Source organism: Haematobia irritans, chromosome 1 (assembly GCF_050003625.1).
Source record: "Haematobia irritans isolate KBUSLIRL chromosome 1, ASM5000362v1, whole genome shotgun sequence".
In the NCBI taxonomy this organism is placed as follows: Eukaryota; Metazoa; Arthropoda; class Insecta; order Diptera; family Muscidae; genus Haematobia; species Haematobia irritans.
Window position 1 is genome coordinate 209,916,902 of NC_134397.1, and position 19,867 is coordinate 209,936,768.

Consider the following 19,867-nt stretch of genomic DNA (forward strand, 5'->3'; position numbering starts at 1 on the left):
TTTTATTTCTATAGAAAATTTTGTCAAAATTTTATTTCTATAGAAAATTCAGTCAAAATTTTATTTCTATAGAAAATTTTATTAAAATTTTATTTCTATAGAAAATTTTGTTAAAATTTTATTTCTATAGAAAATTTTGTTAAAATTTTATTTCTATAGAAAATTTTGTAAAAGTTTTATTTCTATAGAAAATTTTGTAAAAATTTTATTTCTATAGAAAATTTTGTTAAAATTTTATTTCTATAGAAAATTTTGTTAAAATTTTATTTCTATAGAAAATTTTGTAAAAATTTTAATTCTATAGAAAATTTTGTAAAAATTTTATTTCTACAGAAAATTTTGTCAAAATTTTATTTCTATAGAAAATTTTGTAAAAGTTTTATTTCTATAGAAAATTTTGTTAAAATTTTATTTCTATAGAAAATTTTGTTAAAATTTTATTTCTATAGAAAATTTTGTAAAAGTTTTATTTCTATAGAAAATTTTGTCAAAATTTTATTTCTATAGAAAATTCAGTCAAAATTTTATTTCTATAGAATATTTTGTTAAAATTTTATTTCTATAGAAAATTTTGTTAAAATTTTATTTCTATAGAAAATTTTGTTAAAATTTGATTTCTATAGAAAATTTTGTTAAAATTTTATTTCTATAGAACATTTTGTCAAAATTTTATTTCTATAGAAAATTCAGTCAAAATTTTATTTCTATAGAAAATTTTGTTAAAATTTTATTTCTATAGAAAATTTTGTTAAAATTTTTATTTTGTCAAAATTTTATTTCTATAGAAAATTTTGTAACAATTTTATTTCTATAGAAGTTTGTTTCTATAGAAAATTTTGTCAAAATTTTATTTCTATAGAAAATTTTGTCAAAATTTTAATTCTATAGAAAATTTTGTCAACATTTTATTTCTATAAAAAATTTTGTCAAAATTTTATTTCTATAGAAAATTTTGTCAAAATTTTATTTCTCTAGAAAATTTTGTCAAAATTTTAGTTCTATAGAAAATTTTGTCAACATATAGAAAATTTTGTCAAAATTTTATTTCTATAGAAAATTTTGTCAAAATTTTAATTCTATATGATATTTGGAAATTAAATTTTGACAAGATTTTATTTCTGTAGAAAATTTTCTCAAAATTTTATTTCTTTAGAAAATGTTGTCAAAATTTTATTTCTATAGAAAATTTTGTCAAAAGATGTATTTCTATAGAAATTTTTTTGAAAATTTTATTTCTATATTAAATTTTGTCAAAATTTTATTTCTATATGATATTTTGTCAAAATTTAATTTCCAAATAAAATTTTGACAAGATTTTATTTCTGTAGAAAATTTTCTCAAAATTTTATTTCTATAAAAAATTTTATAAAAATTTTATTTCTATAGAAAATGTTGTCAAAATTGTATTTCTGTAGAAAGTTTTGTCAAAATTTTACTTCGGTAGAAAAATTTCCCAAAATTTTATTTCTATAGGAATTTTTTCAAAATTTTATTTGCATAGAAAATTTTGTCAAAATTTAATTTCTGTAGAAAATTTTGTCAACATTTTTTTTAGAAAATTTTGTGAATAGTTTATTTCTATAGAAAATTTTGTCAAAATTTTATTTCCAAGTAAAATTTTGTCAAAATTTTATTTCTATAGAAAACTTCGTCAAAATTTTATTTCTATAGAAAATTTTGTCAAAATGTTATTTCTATAGAAAATGTTGTCAATATTTTATTTCTATAGAAAATGTTGACAAAATATTATTTCTGTAGAAAGTTTTGTCAAGATTTTATTTCTGTAGAAAGTTTTGTCAAAATTTTATTTCTTTAGAACATTTTCTACAGAAATTTATTTCTATAGAAAATTTTGTCAAATTTTATTTCTATAGAAAATTTTGTCAAAATTTTATTTCCATAGAAAATTTTGTCAAAATTTTATTTGTATAGAAAATTTTGTCAAAATTTTATTTGTATAGAAAATTTTGTCAAAACTTTATTCCTATAGCAAATTTTGTCAACATTTTTTTTATAGAAACTTTTGTCAAAATTTTGTTTCTATAGAAAATTTTGTCAAAATTTTTTTCTATGGAAAATTTTGTCATATTTTTTCTATAGAAAATTTTGTCCATTTTTTTTCTATTGAAAATTTTGCAATTGTTTTTTTCTATAGAAAATTTTGTCTAAAAATTATTTTAACCAAACTTATAAAAAATGTTGTCAAAATTTTATTTCTATAGAAAATTTTGTCAAAATTTTATGTCTGTAGAAAATTTTGTCAAAATTTTATTTCTATAGAAAATGTTGTTAAAATTTTATTGCTATAGAAATTTTGTCATAATTTCTTTTTTATCGGAAATTTTATTTCTGTAGAAAATTTTGTCAAAATTCTGTAGATTTCTCAAAATTTTATTTCTATATAAAATTTTCTCAAAATTTTATTTCTGTAGAAAAATTTCTCAAAACTTTATTTCTATAGAAAAATTTCTCAAAATTTTATTTCTATAAAAATTTAAGTACATCTTAGTTGGAGAGGAATATTTTTCAAAATCTACCTAACATTAAAAAATCTACCATGTTTTGGTAGAATTCTGCCAGCTGTGGCAACCCTGGCGAGAGCTTGCATTGTCGTGGTGAAGAGGCATCCGTCTTCGTCGGTTGGTTTTTCTGATTTTCTTGGAAGACAACTGCCAAATAAATTGTTGTTTAATTGTTCATCATCCGGAACAGCAACTGATTTGATACGACCTTGAATTGAATTGAATCTCGGTTGAATTGACCATGCAAAACAAAAAATAAACTGTTTTATAGGAAGAATGAACTACCTCGTGCGAAAAGTGAACTAAATTGTACTCCTCATTTTATGATTTCCACAAAACGTTGTTAAAACCAGGAAAATGTATGTCCTGGTGTACACCCTAACATAGAAGAAAAAATTAACTAAAATTAAAAACAACAAGTATATACGGCCGTAAGTTCGGCCAGGCCGAAGCTTATGTACCCTCCATCATGGATTGCGTAGAAACTTCTTCTAAACACTGCCATCCAGAATCGAATTACTTAAGTTGCGGTAACGCTTGCCGATGGCAAGGTATCTCAAAACCTCCTAACACCATCTTCTAAATTGTATGTAAGTCCATACGTGGTATATATCAAATCAAAAAAGATCGATCCAATACGTATATAATTCAGTTTGACAAAGTAGACATAAAATTTTGACAAAATTTTCTATAGAAATAAAATTTTCTATAGAAATAAAAATTTTGACAAAATTTTCTATAGAAAGAAAATTTTGACAAAAATTTCTACAGAAATAAAATTTTAACAAAATTTTCTATAGAAATAAACTTTTGACAAAATTTTCTATAGAAATAAAATCTTGGTAGATTATTTTTGGCTCGAGTGGCAACCATGATTAAGAACCGAATAAAATTTGAACAAAATCTTCTATAGAAATACAATTTTGACAAAATTTTCTATAGAAATAAAATTTTGACAATGATGAAAATTTTATTATGAACCGAATAAAATTTTAACAAAATTTTCTATAGAAATAAAATTTTGACAAAATTTTCTATAGAAATAAAATTTTGGTAGATTATTTTTGGCTCTAGTGGTAACCATGATTATGAACCGATATGGACCAATTTTTGTGTGACTGGACCAATTTTGCTATGGTTGTTAGCGACCATATACTAACACCACGTTCCTAATTTGAACCGGATCGGATGAATTTTGCTCCTCCAAGAGGCTCCGGAGGTCAAATCTGGAGAACGTTTTATATGTGGGCTATATAGATTTATGGACCGATATGGACCAATTCTGCCACGGTTGTTAAAGATCATATACTAACACCATGTTCCAAATTACAACCGGATTGGATGAAATTTGCTTCTCTTGGAGACTTCGCAAGCCAAATCTGGAGATCGGTTTATATGGGGGCTATATATAATTATGAACCGATGTGGACCAATTTTTGCATGGTTGTTAGAGACCATATACCAATATCATGTACCAAATTTCAGGCGGATCGGATGAAATTTGCTTCTCTTTGAGGCTCCGCAACCCAAATCTGGGGATCGGTTTATATGGGCGCTATATATAATTATGGACCGATGTGGACCAATTTTTGCATGGTTGTTAGAGACCATATACCAACATCATGTACCAAATTTCAGCCAGATCGGATGAAATCTGCTTCTCTTTGAGGCTCCGCAAGCCAAATCAGGGGATCGGTTTATATGGGGGCTATATATAATTATGGACCGATATGAACCAATTTTTGCACGGTTGTTAGAGACCATACACCAACACGATGTACCAAATTTCAGCCGGATCGGATGAAATTTGCTTCTCTTTTAGGCTCCGCAAGCCAAATCTGGGGATCGGTTTATATGGGGGCTATATATAATTATGGACCGATGTGGACCAATTTCGGCATGGTTGGTAGAAACCATATACCAACACTATATACCAAATTTCAGCCGGATCGGATGAAATATGCCACAAGCCAAATCTGAGGGTCCCTTTATATGGGGGCTATACGTAAAAGTGGACCGATATGGCCCATTTTCAATACCATCCGACCTACATCGATAGCAACTACGTGTGCCAAGTTTCAAGTCGATAGCTTGTTTCGTTCGGAAGTTAGCGTGATTTCAACAGACGGACGGACGGACGGACGGACGGACATGCTTAGATCGACTCAGAATTTCACCACGACCCAGAATATATATATACTTTATGGGGTCTTAGAGCAATATTTCGATGTGTTACAAACGGAATGACAAAGTTAATATACCCCCATTCTATGATGGAGGGTATAAAAATCAATGGCGCTAAATCATTACTGTTTAACCATACAGTAATTCAAAAACAATTTCGTTTTCGATTCATGCACCAGAAAACGTCAAATTTAGAGAAAACCCCCAATATCAAGGCCGAATTCAGGGGGAGATGAGGGGGATCAAACCCCCCCCCCAAATGAATGAATATTTTTATATAAAGAAATATATATTTTTAGCTGCATAGAAAAATCTTATCGAAGATGTTGAAGAAAAGCTGGAGGTTTTATTTTGAAAAACGCTTACCTATAAAACTTGCACAAATCATAGAATACTAGTTGAAAAGCCCGTCAAACGACGGTCGAAAAAAAAAATAATTTTTTTTTCTCGCTCCACAAATTTCATTTTTGGAAAATGTCTCTCTGCTTTTTATTTGTGTTTGTTGTTCTTTTTGTGAACATGACTCGCTTTGTTTGGCCATAGCAACAACAACGAAACAGCCAAACACACATGTGTAAATGAAATGGCGCAAAACCTGCGAAAAGAACCTGCCTAATTCAGCAATGGAAGCACTTGGAGAGTGCAATAAAGAGATATTTCCAAACGTGCATATTCTTTTAAAAATTTTGGTCACTTTGCCAGTTACTCAGGGATGGAAAATACAATTTTTAAGAAAGTACAAAAAAGGTATTTTTTGAGCGGAAAGGGACTTTTTACTAAATTTCAACAAAAATTTCACTGGAAAATTATTGTCAAGAGACTAAATTTTAAAGAAAATAAAATTTTGACAAAATTTTCTATATAAATAAAATTTTGCAAAAATTTCTATAGAAATAAAATTTTGCAAAAAAAATCTGTAGAAAAAAATGTTGCAAAATTTTTTCTATAGAAATAAAATTTTGCAAAAATTTCCTATAGAAATAAAATTTGTACAAAATTTTCAATTGAAATAAAATGTTGACAAAATTTTCTATATAAATAAAATTTTGCAAAAATTTTCTATAGAAATAAAATTTTGACAACATTTTCTACCGAAATAAAAAATCGATAATATAGAATCGCATTCTTTTTTCGACTAAAACATTCTTGAAGTTCAATAAAATCCTGTTTTTGACTATGTCTTTTACAAAATCGAGATTTTCTTCCCACATGAACATGTCTGTTTTGCCATATTTGTAAAATACTATTAGCAAATAAGGTTGATAAAGACTTTCTCAAAATATATTTTGTCAAAGCTATTGTACCATAAATCTGATATCGACTCAAAAATGTCTACACAAAAGGTACTAAATCATTCGCGGGGGTACTACGGTACTGACCGGGGTGAAAAAGTATTGAAAAAAGTACTATAGTACTGCATTTTCCATCCCTGCAGTTACTACGTACTCATCCGAACTTTCATTTTCAACAATGAAGAGATTAAAGACGTATCTTAGAAATTCGACTAGCGAGAGTAGACTCAATGGATTGGCATTAATGTCGGTTCATCGCCGAATAAATGTGCCGACTGAAGAAGTCATTGATTTATTTGCTGCCCAAAAAGCCCGTCGGCTCAATTTAATATTATAAAAATATTGTATACATACCTATGCATAAATAAAATTTTCTACACATGAGATTATATGAATATTTTTTTTTTTTTTGAGTTGAAAATAACGTAGTAGACATATTTTGGTGTTGTTTTTATTGTTTTGGAATGTTATTAAATTGATTTAGTTTAACCACTCTTCTTCCTCGTTATCTTTCGGACAACCCTGTACTTTAAATTTTTAATACGCACTATTTTTTGATTTGACGTTGGAGCTGTGCTTGGCGCTGCTGTAGTCGATGCTGTTTGGCCCATGACAGCACTGAGGCCACAAAGAGTAAGTATGGCGAACAAAATGACTCCAAAGGATATCTGCATAGTGGTTAATTATTCTTCTATCGTTCGATAAACAATAAGATCTGCATTATCTACTGATGTGCTTCGGCCTTTTTATATGCGTTTTTTTTCACCATAGAAATTGTTTGTTTGTTTAGCTGCATAAATAAAAAAGTTCTTTAAATTTCTTGTACTCTTGTATGGTGTGATATTCTTTGTCGTTAATACCATGTCCATGTATCTAACGCAACAATGGCATTCAAATATTTAATGTTTTTTTTTTTTTTTTTTTTTTGCACTGCCTACTGTTTAGGCAAAGCTAAAACACTCTGCGGATATTGAGTTTCGATTAAGTAAATAAACCAAAACTACGTTTTCCGCTAAATACCTAAATGAAAAAATAAATAAGTAAATAAAATAAAAAAATAAAAAAAAAAAACAAATATATACGGCCGAAAGTTCGGCCCTTACCGAATCTTATATCTTGTGGTTGGGGTAACACTTACCGATGGCAATGGCAATTTTTTCTTAACATTGTCTTTTAAATCTTATGTCGGTTATTATGAATGCTATTCGTTCGTTCGGTTGTTTGACGAAATTTTAAAATTTGAAAGAAAAAATTAGAATTAAAAATTATTAAAATGTCTTTAGCGCAATATGAAGTTCAAAAAAGACACAATTTAAGAAAAATTTACTTATTTGAGAAACTTTTGAACAATTTAAGCAAACTTCGCCCATTTTAGAAAAATATGCACTATGGTCATATTTATTATAAAACTTTTTTTTCTAATTTCACATCACTAAAGTAAGCAACACATAATTAAAATAAGAAAAAAACTTCTCAAATTGCAAGTTCATTTGGATCAAGAAATTTAAAAAATTAAAAAAACAAAAATTTTTTTCCAAATTCACTTTTTATTTTCTTATTACAAAATTTTTAGAAATTGAAAAACTTCTTCGCTTCCACCGGGGGGTCGAACCTGGGTCTGTTGAAACCATAACAGAATGCCATTGAACACGATGCATCTAAAGGTCTATTCAAATGTTTGTGACATGAACATAATATGACACCACGGCATGAAATTCTAACTACTTCCTGAGATGTTCTTAAATAGTATGTATGTAAAAAAAAAGAACACTGGTTTAAATCTGACCAGCTGCAATTTTTTTAAAAAATTATATTTTTATGTTTTTTTTTTTTCATATTTTTTTGTATAAATATAGTGTATAAATATAAGCATTGAAGATGAACCACGTAGTTAGTGGAAGTCCAAAAACGTAATACTAAGCATTAGTCGCTAAAATCGTCATTTTTCCACTATTACGTTTTTTTAATAATCCATTTTAAGGAATACAAATTTTGTGAATATTTGCTTTGGGCTATTCCCCATCAAGTTATAATAATATTTGCAACAAATATGTATAATTTTATGCCTTTTTTTTGCTGATTTAGTTTTCAATTTGAAGGTGGGTATTAAGACTGAGTTTAGCCGCTAAAATCATTTTTTCACTATGTTCGCTTTTCGAGTTGAAATTTTCGCGGTTACTTTATTAAAACAGTTCAATATAAATCAGATAAATCAACTCAATTGATGCGCAGTTTCATGTTCCTCTAAATTTCGACAAGACATTATGGGAATATGTTTGTTATCATTTATAATTTTGATTATTTCAGGAAAAGTACTATGTTCGAAAACCGAACATAATAGTACCCACCTTAGGCCAGAATATATATTTCTGTGATTTAAAACCACTATTTCGATGAATTACAAACGGAAACACAAAGTTTGTATACCCCTATTCTATGGTGGAAAAATATATTGTCCTAAAGGTACCGTAGATTTTCAATTTTCAAAACAATGACGTGATGGATTTTGGTCAAGATCAAATGTTCAATTGAGACTATTTTCACAAATATCAAAAGTCGATTAGTCGAATTTAAAGATTGCCAAAAATCGACTTAAATTTCTCCAATTTTGTTCGCGACTAAAAAGTAGATGAAACAAAAAGTCGAATTTCGGTTTTAGTATCCCTAATTTAATGTAACGTTAGGTTATGTCACTATAACTTAACTTAAGAAATGGACAAAAGAAGCCTTTTTTACAATGCATTTCATTTGTTTAATTTATTGTGTGGAAAATGTGGTTTGCGTTTTGTTTCCTTCATGCAAACATCCCATATCAGCAGCCTGTTCTATCTTTGCTTAAACTAAAAGCAAGATCCGATATTTGAATGTCATTGTTTCTTTAGATACATGGACATGGTATAAAAAGAGTACAAGAAATTTAAAGAATTTATATACATATTTATGCAACTAAATAAACAATTTCTATGGCGAAAGAAGCATATAAAAAAGACTGAAACTCATCGGGGGATAATATAGATCTTATTGTTTATCGATCGATAGAAAAAGAATAATTAACCACTATGCAGTTATCCTTTGGAGTTATTTTATTCACCATACTTTCGCTTTGTGGCCTCAGTGCTGTCATGTGCCAAACACCAGCTCCAATGTCAAATCAAAGAATAGTGCACATTAGAAAGGTGGTCGAAATAATAAAGAACAACAAAAGTGGTTAAACCAAATCAATTTAATAATATTTGACCACAATAAAGGTTAGGTGGCAGCCCGATGTATCAGGCTCACTTAGACTATTCAGTCCATTGTGATACCACATTGGCGAACTTCTCCCTTATCACTGAGTGCTGCCCGATTCCATGTTAAGCTCAATGACAAGGGACCTCCTTTTTATAGCCGAGTCCAAACGGCGTCCCACATTGCAATGAAACCACTTAGAGCCGCTTTTAAACCCTCAGAAATGTCACTAGCATTATTGAGGTGGGATAATCCACCGCTGAAAAATTTTTTGGTGTTCGGTCCAAACAGGAATCGAGCCCACGACCTTGTGTATGGAAGTCGGGCATGCTAAATTTCATCCGTTTGAAATTTGAGGATAGTATATATCCTCTAACAATCATGTGAAATTTGATCCATTTCGGTCAAAATTTATATATAGCACCCATATAAAAAGATCCCCGGATTTTGCCTCCGTAGCCTAGTCAAGGACCAAATTTCACGAATCGATTTTATTTCTTACGCACCACACATTTGTTTCAGTCCCATTCACGCACATTCACGAGAGTTGCTTCAGATTTTGTTCACGACTCACTTGATTCACGCGTGTCAAGCGCACACCTGAGAGTGAGGTGCGTTGCGCCTTTCATAAATATTATTTGTGTTATCTATAACACATTCCTTTAATATCAAAGACGATTTTATTAATCGTAAAATTAGTCAATTTTGGTCACAATTGAAAGTCGATTTTTAGACTTTTTTGACAAAAGTTGGATCATTTCACTAAATTCTAGATGTAAAGTAGTACGAGAAATTTCTTTGAAATGAATTGTATCATAGTTCCGCCAAGCCGAAGTTTTAGCCGTTTACATCTGTTTCACACCAAATTAATAACAAATTACCAATCTTGTGATAAGAAATGTACATGAAAAGCTTGCTAAAATGTTTAACTTCTTTTGTTTTTATTGTTACACTTTTTCTTTTATAAATACTTAAGACAGTTAAAATTCTCTATTACATATCGAATCTATGTTTAAAAAAACACACACATTGCCAACTATTTGAAAAGTTATGCAAGGAATAATGTTAAATGGATGAAAGTTTTGTAAATAAGAAAAACAAAAAAAAACTTAAAAAAACACTGGAAGTGTGGTAGAGGCAAGGGCTTGGTAAACAAGTAAAAAAACTGAACCCACTCGGAAAAAAGGACAATGACGAAGAAAATAAGAGCAAAATGAATTTGCGATTTAGATATCTATGGAAATGTTCGATGAAATAATTCTAAATAATTTGATTGATAGTTCATGGGAGGAGCTTATTTTGTTGGTATATATGTATATAACTATATAATAACATTCTAATTTTGTTAGCTAAAACCTCACAATGTTTCATTTTTTATTTTGTATATTTAAAGTGAAATTTTTTTTTACTTATCCATAAACTTACAAGTGTGTATTATTGATAGTAAATGGTTGATGTTGATTAATATCTGATTTCTAAATAGTTTTGACTTTGTCAAGATGAATTGAATTACTTCATTTCTTCTAATTATTGGGAGTGGGAAGAAGGGTAATGGGTAGTAGAGGGTAGTGGTGAGTATGATATTGTTAATAAATTATTTATGTACTACTATGTATTACGTTTTTGTTTTATAATATTATTTAAGAATTCCTTAGCTTTTTTTGTTAACCTTATACATTAAAGCTAAGTATTACATCAACAAATGTCTCTTTGTCTTCCAATGTTCCATGATAAAAGGCATACTCGCGCTAGCATTTTTCATTCATCATTATAGTCGATCAATTCACCAAAAGTGTTTCAAACACATGCGTTTTCCATAAATTCTTTTGTTTTGTTGATCAAGATGGTTGATTCAAAAATAACCACCAGTTAATCCATGGGTTTTGGGGAAAGTATGTAAGTGTTACATGAAAAACTCTTCGGTGGAATGGGACAACGGAAGTCACGTTCGTCCGGGACGATCTAGAATTGTTATCTCTATTACTCGCAAGCCACGATAAGTTGGATCGATTATTTGTAAGCCCTTTGGATGATAAATGCGTTCATTTTGGGAAGCAATGTATTTGGAAATTTTGCGAAGAGTCTGAAAGAGAATTGAAACATATTTGAGAAATATTTTTTAATTTCATAAAGAAAAATTCCTCTTACTTTCTCATAATGGGTCTCCGAGCACATATAAACTAAATAGGCAGTGATACAACCAATACAGCCTTCACAGTACGTACTGCAGGAACCCTTTTCAGCTTCAGCAAAGAACTCATTTAATCGATTTATGGTTGATTCGAAGACATGTCGCTCAATCTGTGTAATTAAATAGAAAAAAAATGAGAAATGCATTAAAACAATACGTTTCGAGTAAAGAAATCCCATAACTATTAAATCATACAATAGCGCAGAAGCTTTGATAATCTTTAATTTATTTTCACATCCCATACCATTATGTGAATAGGTGTCACGAGAAGAACGCAAAAAATATCAACCCAAGAGTCTTTGACAATAAATATCTGTAAAACTTTTTGCTTTATTTGTGGTTTCTCGTCCGTCTGTCCGTGTAATCATCAATGTTGATGATTATAAGGAGAATACAGAATATTTATCTAACTCGAGGACGATATCAATAATGACTAAAACAAAAATGATAATGGATACCAGATGGCACTAATGAAAAAAAAAAATGCGGTTTAAAAATAAAACCATCTATTGACATACAAAAAATCGTTTAGACATGTAGCATTTATAGTTATAACCATGAGAAGTGTACAATTTTTCGGTCGGGGAAACTCCCCTGGTATGCATTATAGACTTTAGGATATACTATTTATTGCAAGGTGATGAAATCCATGTGGAAATGAAATTGCTTGCCATTTAGCAATATTGTATGATGATCTGATATCCAAAAAACTGATGCAATGACCTATACTAATAGCTATGTATTTCAGTCCAGCAACAATGCTATCTTCATTAGACTCAAGTATATGATTTACTACTTACCAAGCCTTCCAATTCTCCTGGTAATCTGGTGTGGAATTTTACAGCAGTACCCTCGCTATAGTCACGCTGTATGAAAACCTTATTAAATCCATTTGGTAAAGCTGATGGCGTGCCCACAGCTCCAGCCTGAGACATTTTGGCCACTTTCGGAGGAACAGAGATCAATTATCGAGCTGAAAATTGAAATCGATTAGCCATGACAATAATAACTCTTCATATGACTAAAAGTGATTCAGGGGGAATATTTGAAGCAGGTCGAGCAAGCAAATATTCTATATATGTTTATACGAAAAAATAAGTTTATCGTAAGGCATTTTTCTTATCGTAAATGATTCTGGAACAGCTATCCAGACACAACCACAGGCCTTAGTCATTCTTACCTATTATTTTTTATTGAGTCTCAATCACTATAAACAAAGAAGCTCGAAAATGTAGTCCACAGACTATTTACTACTTCAATATTTTACTCTGCTGCTCGTTTTTGTAGTTATTTTGCTAGTAATAATTGGGGATGGGCAATTCCAGCAAAAATTTTATGTGTCCAATTTCGATCAGCTGTTTGTTTTTTTTCTTTGCTGTGTATTGACAGCAGCAGTGTTGACAAATCAACGAGTATTTGTACGGTAAAGTACCCAGTGCCAAGTAACCGATTATAACAAATATCGCAGGATTTATCGATTCTGACGAAGAAGTAAGAAATATAATTCTATGGGTCCTGGATAATTGATTTTTTGAAGGGGCTCTTATTGGCGTCGTTCTAAATTTATTAAAAAAGGCACCTAATAATTGCACTCGGCCAAAATCCTCGTTCGCACTAGGCACGAAATCTCGCTATTTAGAACCCAATTCTATTTATAAAAAGTGTTCGGAATGACAAAATAACGAGATTTCGTTGATTTGAGGATTCACACACATTCATCTACAAGGAAAATTGGGGCAGGGTTGCAAAAAGCGCATTCTTAGCACTAAGTCCCTGCCAGCATTTCAAAGTTCCATTTCATCTTCATCGCTACCACAGGCTCGTAAATGTCACTACAACCATCCTACTGTGATGGGGGGCAGCATATCATAAAGTACAAAATGTACTTCATACATGTATTTTGCCATCACTACTTTTACAAAAGCCATTTTATTTTTTGTGAAACGCCAAGCGCAACCAGCTTGTTATATTTTATTTAAATAAAAACGAAAATAAAGTTCTGAAAACATAGATTTTACGCTTAAAATTGTGAAAGGTATATTGGTGAACAATTTTTGATTTTCCAAATGGAATAAAGTGATTGTTTTTCAAATATTTTACAGACACGCTGCCTCCATCGAATAAAAACACTGGCTGATAGACGCTGCAACATGTAACTCGCTACTTGTAACTCTACATCATCATTAATGCAAAAAATTATGTTAAATGTGATGTGATAGTGGTATAAATGTTATATTTTTAAGAATTTGTAAATGATTAATCAAATTAATAAATATCTAAACAAACATGTTTTACTCGACCACAAAGATTCTTTTACCACTATCTTAAAATGTGCTTTTTCTGATTGTTTGGAGGGTCTCTTATTGGCGTCGTTCTAAATTGATCTATAAAGGCACCTAATAATTGCACTCATGCGAAACCTTTTTGTAGTAACTTGGCGTGGTACAGCTTCTCAATAGTGACGGCGCTTTTCCGACGAGTTTTTGATATCGTATATGATTGTTTTCGACGTAGTGGGGATTCTCAAAAGAGTCCCCAAATTCAAAAAATGTTGGCAGGGGTTGTACAAGGCAGTATAGGGGATTTTGAAAGAGATTTTGTTTAAATCCTCTAACAGCCAGCTGATATTTGCCCATTGTATATCTACTGAGATCTAGGAGGATTTCGGCCAAAATCCTCGTTTACCAAGATTTCGTGTCTAGCGCGAACGTAGTATTACATTTTGTTTTGTGATTACTATCCCCAGTACAAAAGAAACAATTCCCTGCCAACATTTTTTGAATTTGGGGACTCTTTTGAGAATCCCCACTACGTCGAAAACAATCATATACGACATCAAAAACTCGTCGGAAAAGCGCCGTCACTATTGAGAAGTTGTACCACGCCAAGTTACTACAAAAATGTTTCGCATGAGTGCAATTATTAGGTGCCTTTATAGATCAATTTAGAACGACGCCAATAAGGGACCCTCCAAACAATCAGAAAAAGTGCATTTTAAGATAGTTGTAAAAGAATCATTGTGGTCGAGTAAAACACGTTTGTTTAGATATTTATTAATTTGATTAAACATTTACAAATTCTTAAAAATATAACATTTATACCACTATCACATTACATTTAACATAATTTTTGGCATTAATGATGATGTTGAGTTACAAGTAGCGAGTTACATGTTGCTGCGTCTATCAACCAGTGTTTTTATTCCATGGAGGCAGCGTGTCTGTAAAATATCTGAAAAACAATCACTTTATTCCATTTGGAAAATCACCAAATTGTTCACCAATATACCTTTCACAATTTTAAGCGTATAATCTATGTTTTCAGAACTTTATTTTCGTTTTTATTTAATTAAAATATAACAAGCTGGTTGCGCTTGGCGTTTCACAAAAAAAATGGCTTTTTTAACAGTAGGGATGGCAAATTACTTGCATGTACTTTTTGGTGTACCTTTTCATGATGGTTGAAGTGACATTTACGAGTCTGTGGTAACGATGAGGTTGAAATGGAACTTTGAAATGCTGGCAGGGTTGTAAAATGTAATTCACCAAATAAAGCTTTTATTTTGTTAACATTTGTGTTTAAATTTCATGCAATAAGGCCGGTACTCTGTTCGGTTTTCGCGTTGAAACTCCATACAAAACCAAAAAATGCGAAAAATTTGCGAAATTTTTTCCATTTGTGATACTTTGTTTTTTCGTGTTGTAAAACTGACGTTTATAGCACGGCGCCATTTGCAATGTGAATTAAGAAATAATTTATTTATTAAAAACTATTTGTGCGGGTTTATAAATCAAACACGGACCATATTTTTGTTCCGAAACTATACAAAGGATCAAAGGAATAGAAGATCAATTGCCCAAGGAAAAATAATATGTTATTTTGTAAAAACAAGCAACAACCACCAACTTACTCCAATATCGCTCTCTGTAAAATAGCGCTCCAAGCTACCTAAAAAAACGCCGCTTTCTATGTGCGAAATAATGGTTTTCATAAAAATTTTTCGCAAGAATGAACATAGTACCGGCCTTTAAATAATAACGCGACCCACGTTTGTATTATAAAGTCACACAAATCAGTTTAATAAATAAATAATTTCTTAATTCACATTGCAAATGGCGCCATGTCATGAAAATAATGACGTCTGCTTTTCAACTCGAAAAAAAAACAAAGTACCACAAATGGAAAAAATTTCGCTAGTTTTTCGCAGTTTTTGGTTTTGTATGGAATTTCACAGCGGATATCGAACATAGTACCGGCCTTAATGCGCCTTGCAGATTACAGGCATATAAGTTTATCCGGACGACAGTGGTCGTGTCGAACATATCACATATATTGGCCACATTAAAAGTTAAGTCTGTAGGTATAATCGATACTACTGCATGTTTATGGGATAAATAACACATTTACCGATTATTTAGTCATCAACGAATTGTCGTATCGATTGGACACACTGTAACATTCTTTACAAACACAGATATTTCGTCCGGTAAAACTTATTGTCCGTAAGACGCATAACTGTTCGTTATAACCATGGTTCGTTATAAATGTGTGTTCGACTGTATAATCTTATTACTAGTGGGAATAATAGTTGTTCTGTGCGTTTTCAAATACAACGGTAACACTGAACGGAAGGTTGGAAGCGTAGACCAGTGTTGCCAGGTTATTTTTGATTCTTCCCCCCAAATCTTAAGAAAAAAAAAACCTAAATTGGTCTAAGCTTTTTTCAAAAACCCCCAAAAAATTCAGTATATAAAAGAACTAAAAGTGGTCCCAAAATTACGTGAAAAAAATCCTGTAGTGATACACTTTAAAAATTAAATATATATCCTGAAAGAATAGTTCTTTCCTGAGAAACGAAATTTTAGAAAAACTAAGTTTTCTTTTGATGCTAAAATTTTTTTCGTTTGAAGTAAATAAAAAGTAAAATTTGATATTTAAGAAAATATTTTAAAACAAAAGAGATTTTCGTTTGTTTAAAATTTCATCCCTGAGGAAATTATTTATTTATGGATGTACCCTGCCAGCATTTCAAAGTTCCATTTCATCTTCATCGCTACCACAGACTCGTAAATGTCACTACAACCATCCTACTGTGATGGGGGGCAGCATATCATAAAGTACAAAATGTACTTCATACATGTATTTTGCCATCACTACTTTTACAAAAGCCATTTTATTTTTTGTGAAACGCCAAGCGCAACCAGCTTGTTATATTTTATTTAAATAAAAACGAAAATAAAGTTCTGAAAACATAGATTTTACGCTTAAAATTGTGAAAGGTATATTGGTGAACAATTTTTGATTTTCCAAATGGAATAAAGTGATTGTTTTTCAAATATTTTACAGACACGCTGCCTCCATCGAATAAAAACACTGGCTGATAGACGCTGCAACATGTAACTCGCTACTTGTAACTCTACATCATCATTAATGCAAAAAATTATGTTAAATGTGATGTGATAGTGGTATAAATGTTATATTTGTAAGAATTTGCAAATGATTAATCAAATAAATAAATATCTAAACAAACGTGTTTTACTCGACCACAATGATTCTTTTACCACTATCTTAAAATTTGCTTTTTCTGATTGTTTGGAGAGTCTCTTATTGGCGTCGTTCTAAATTGATCTATAAAGGCACCTAATAATTGCACTCATGCGAAACCTTTTTGTAGTAACTTGGCGTGGTACAACTTCTCAATAGTGACGGCGCTTTTCCGACGAGTTTTTGATATCGTATATGATTGTTTTCGACGTACTGGGGATTCTCAGAAGCGCCCCCAAATTCAAAAAATGTTGGCAGGGTAATAATACAATATGTATATCAATTTAAAAAGCGGGCTTACTCTTAAAAAGCTTTCAGCTGCTAAGTTAAAATACGATTGTTTTTAATTTTGTCAAATATTAAAAATGCCCTTTCAACAGAAGAGTTTAAAAAAGATAACGAAAATAATGCTATTGGATACTTGTTTGAATTTACGCTCTTCTTGTTGACTTTCCGCATCTTTTTTCTCATAACTCATGCTAGAATTGTTCCGAATTTGCTTGAGAATTGCTCCACTTTATAAAGTCTGAAATAATTTTTTACCCCCAAAAATCCCCCCAAATAAATTGTTCCCCTAAAAATCCCCCTAAACGTGAAAAAACCCCTAAATTTGGGGGGAAAACCCCTAACCTGGCAACACTGGCGCAGACACATAATAAAATACCACTGCGTTGTGTTCTAATTCGGCTTTGCACTTTATTCTTGACATTTCGTTTTCGCGTTTCAGTTGAGAACAGTGTGTGTAAATTACAACAAATATCTGTAGTAAAATTAAATATATTCTAACGTTCAAACTTATATAAAAGAATTAGTATCTAAACCAGTGGCTTTTAAGCATACCTTAACAAGTAATTCTATAAAAACAAAATTATAGATTAATATATTATTTGAAATAGTAAGAATTTGTGTGTGAAAATGTAAAAATTGAAAACAACAACAGAGCGCTATCGAGTTCAAAAAGACAACAAAACACACATTTCGAAAGAGCAACAAATAGCAACAACACACATTTTATCTATTTTCGATTATTTTTGGTATTATTTTTTACGATTTCTTCTGTATGAAGCATTCATATGGGCCACCCCCTTTGGCCAACAATATTTCTTCTTCTTATTGGGATAAAACAAATATACTCTTCTTTGCTAATAGTGATGTTGTTGGTTCTGTGTTGAGTATTTTGTGCAAATATGTACAGTGGCCCAAAGTAAACTTCTGATTGGAACAAACGTGATAGAAAACACAGAAGGAATGGAGAGTTTTACATTAAACCAAAGATATTTTTTGAATTAAGGTTAAAAAATATTTTGTTTAAATATTGTAAAGGGCGATTTCGTGTCTATCTCATAGCTAAATGTGTATGCATTTATTTAAAACATAATTTCTCTATTTCCCACTTCAAACAATCTAAGAGAACCACAGTATATTGGCATTAATAAAAATATAATTTAACGGGAGAAAGGAGAGAACATTGACGACGAACGACAAACGAATATGCAACGAACATTTTGCCGCAGTTGTTGAAAAGAAGCTATTGCAAGCGAGTGTGCGAATATTTTTTATTGTGACAGTGCATATTTTTACAGAATTTTATTGAAAACTTCAATAGATTTTCTTACAAAAGTATTTAACTTCAGTGTGAATAAGGACAAATTATATTAAAAAAGGGACAATGTTGCTGCAACGTAACAAGTAAATTTCCTTTTACAGAAAACATCATCCTTTGTTATTTTATTCCTTGTCCAAATGATCCCTTCCCTTTGTGCAGTTCAATATCCAAAAATCACTCATCATCCCTGTGTGACCATGAAGTTTTTGTGTTAAACATCGCGTGTGTGTGTGTATGTGCAAGTGTTTTAACATATGGCCGACTTTGTGTATGGCTATTGGTGTTGTTGTATTGTTTTTTTTTTTTTATTATCGTACATTAAAAGAATTCCATTAAAAATAACTCTCCATTCTGCTGTATACATCGTCTTGTCGATTTACATAGAAGTGTTAATTTAATTATTTTCTTTTTTTTTATAAACATATATATGTATCACATTTACTCCTCCCGCTTATATAGATTTTTTTTATTTTCCTCCCCTACTTTCATCATACAGTGCCGTCTATTTACTCCAGGTTTTGTGCTCATCATGTGTAAATTTCAATTGTTGTGTTTTTAGTTAATTTGCCTAATTTTTTTGTTTGTATTTGTTTGCAATGTAAAATTAATTGTTTTTTCCAAGTACCGGCAATTAATTTTGCAAAAAAGCAATGACTTTGTATTAGGTTTGTTCCTCATGTTTGGCTTCTACTAACTATAAAGTTTAATGGGGGGTTTACACTTAAGAACATTCACTTGCAAAAAAAAAAAATCTGGAATTAATAAAAAGATATAATAAACTATGGATATATTTATGCCAGTCACATGCCAGCGCAATACTCTTGACTGGAATATATCTTGGCATAAGGTGGGTACTATGTGTTCACAAAAACGATAAATTGGACGTGCAAAAATATGTATGGCGACTATATTTTTCTCAAATTATGGATGGAACAGGTCCAATTCAATCAAAAAAGTAACCGTGAAGACAAGGTTGTTTTTAGCTTGAAAACTGAATACTCTGCCAACATTTTTTGAATTTGACGGCGCTTCTAAGAATCCCCTCCACTTCGAAAACAGTCGTATACGATATCCAAAACTAGTCGGAAAAGCGCCGTCACTACTGAGAAGTTGTACCACGCCAAGTTACTACAAAAAAGCATCGCATTAGTGCATTTATTAGGTGCCTTTTTAGATAAATTTAGAACGACGCCAAAAAGAAGGGTTTCAATTAGAAAATGTGCATTTTATGATAGTTGTAAAAGAATCATTGTGGTCAATTAAAATACGATTGTTTAGATGTTTATTAATTTGAATAACA

The 19,867-nt window shown here is 30.6% G+C and overlaps 2 protein-coding genes and 3 long non-coding RNA genes across 7 annotated transcripts in view; 3 read left to right on the forward strand and 2 right to left on the reverse strand.

Annotated features, from left to right (window-relative positions):
- The first annotated feature begins 6,410 nt into the window (after positions 1-6,410).
- Positions 6,411-7,809, forward strand: LOC142219434 (uncharacterized). Its single transcript, XR_012717570.1, has 2 exons — positions 6,411-6,631; positions 7,572-7,809. It is a non-coding gene; the product is annotated as an uncharacterized LOC142219434 (long non-coding RNA).
- Positions 7,810-10,150: 2,341 nt separating this feature from the next.
- LOC142222528 (golgin subfamily A member 7) lies at positions 10,151-12,794 on the reverse strand. The gene is made up of 4 exons (XM_075292703.1): positions 12,598-12,794; positions 12,218-12,390; positions 11,375-11,527; positions 10,151-11,309 (listed from the first exon to the last, which is right to left on the reverse strand). The coding sequence occupies exons 2-4, from the start codon at positions 12,350-12,352 to the stop codon at positions 11,169-11,171; spliced, it is 429 nt and encodes a 142-aa protein (XP_075148818.1). The 5' UTR covers positions 12,353-12,390; positions 12,598-12,794; the 3' UTR covers positions 10,151-11,168.
- A 521-nt stretch (positions 12,795-13,315) lies between these two features.
- On the forward strand, positions 13,316-13,723 carry LOC142219435 (uncharacterized). Its single transcript, XR_012717571.1, has 2 exons — positions 13,316-13,452; positions 13,520-13,723. It is a non-coding gene; the product is annotated as an uncharacterized LOC142219435 (long non-coding RNA).
- A 731-nt stretch (positions 13,724-14,454) lies between these two features.
- Positions 14,455-14,930, reverse strand: LOC142219436 (uncharacterized). Its single transcript, XR_012717572.1, has 2 exons — positions 14,706-14,930; positions 14,455-14,648 (listed from the first exon to the last, which is right to left on the reverse strand). It is a non-coding gene; the product is annotated as an uncharacterized LOC142219436 (long non-coding RNA).
- Positions 14,931-17,651: 2,721 nt separating this feature from the next.
- The window catches only part of LOC142222530 (phosphoribosyl pyrophosphate synthase-associated protein 2), a 73,769-nt gene continuing 71,553 nt past the window's right edge, over positions 17,652-19,867 (forward strand). The window contains exons 1-2 of one of the 3 annotated variants that reach the window (XM_075292706.1): positions 17,675-17,809; positions 18,371-18,650. In XM_075292706.1, the coding sequence (XP_075148821.1) occupies positions 18,631-18,650 (20 nt within the window). In that variant the 5' untranslated portion in view covers positions 17,675-17,809; positions 18,371-18,630. Of the gene's footprint in view, positions 17,810-18,370; positions 18,651-19,867 lie in introns of all 3 variants that reach the window. The other 2 variants (XM_075292709.1, XM_075292707.1) reach the window with 2 other exon arrangements.

Coding starts and splice junctions, on each gene's coding strand:
- LOC142222528 (XM_075292703.1), bottom strand. CDS start 12,352: ATGTCTCAGGCTGGAGCTGTGGGCACGCCATCAGCTTTACCAAATGGA. Junction 11,528..12,217: donor CAGGAGAATTGGAAGGCTTG/GTAAGTAGTAAA, acceptor TTAATTACACAG/ATTGAGCGACATGTCTTCGA. Junction 11,310..11,374: donor CGGAGACCCATTATGAGAAA/GTAAGAGGAATT, acceptor ATTCTCTTTCAG/ACTCTTCGCAAAATTTCCAA.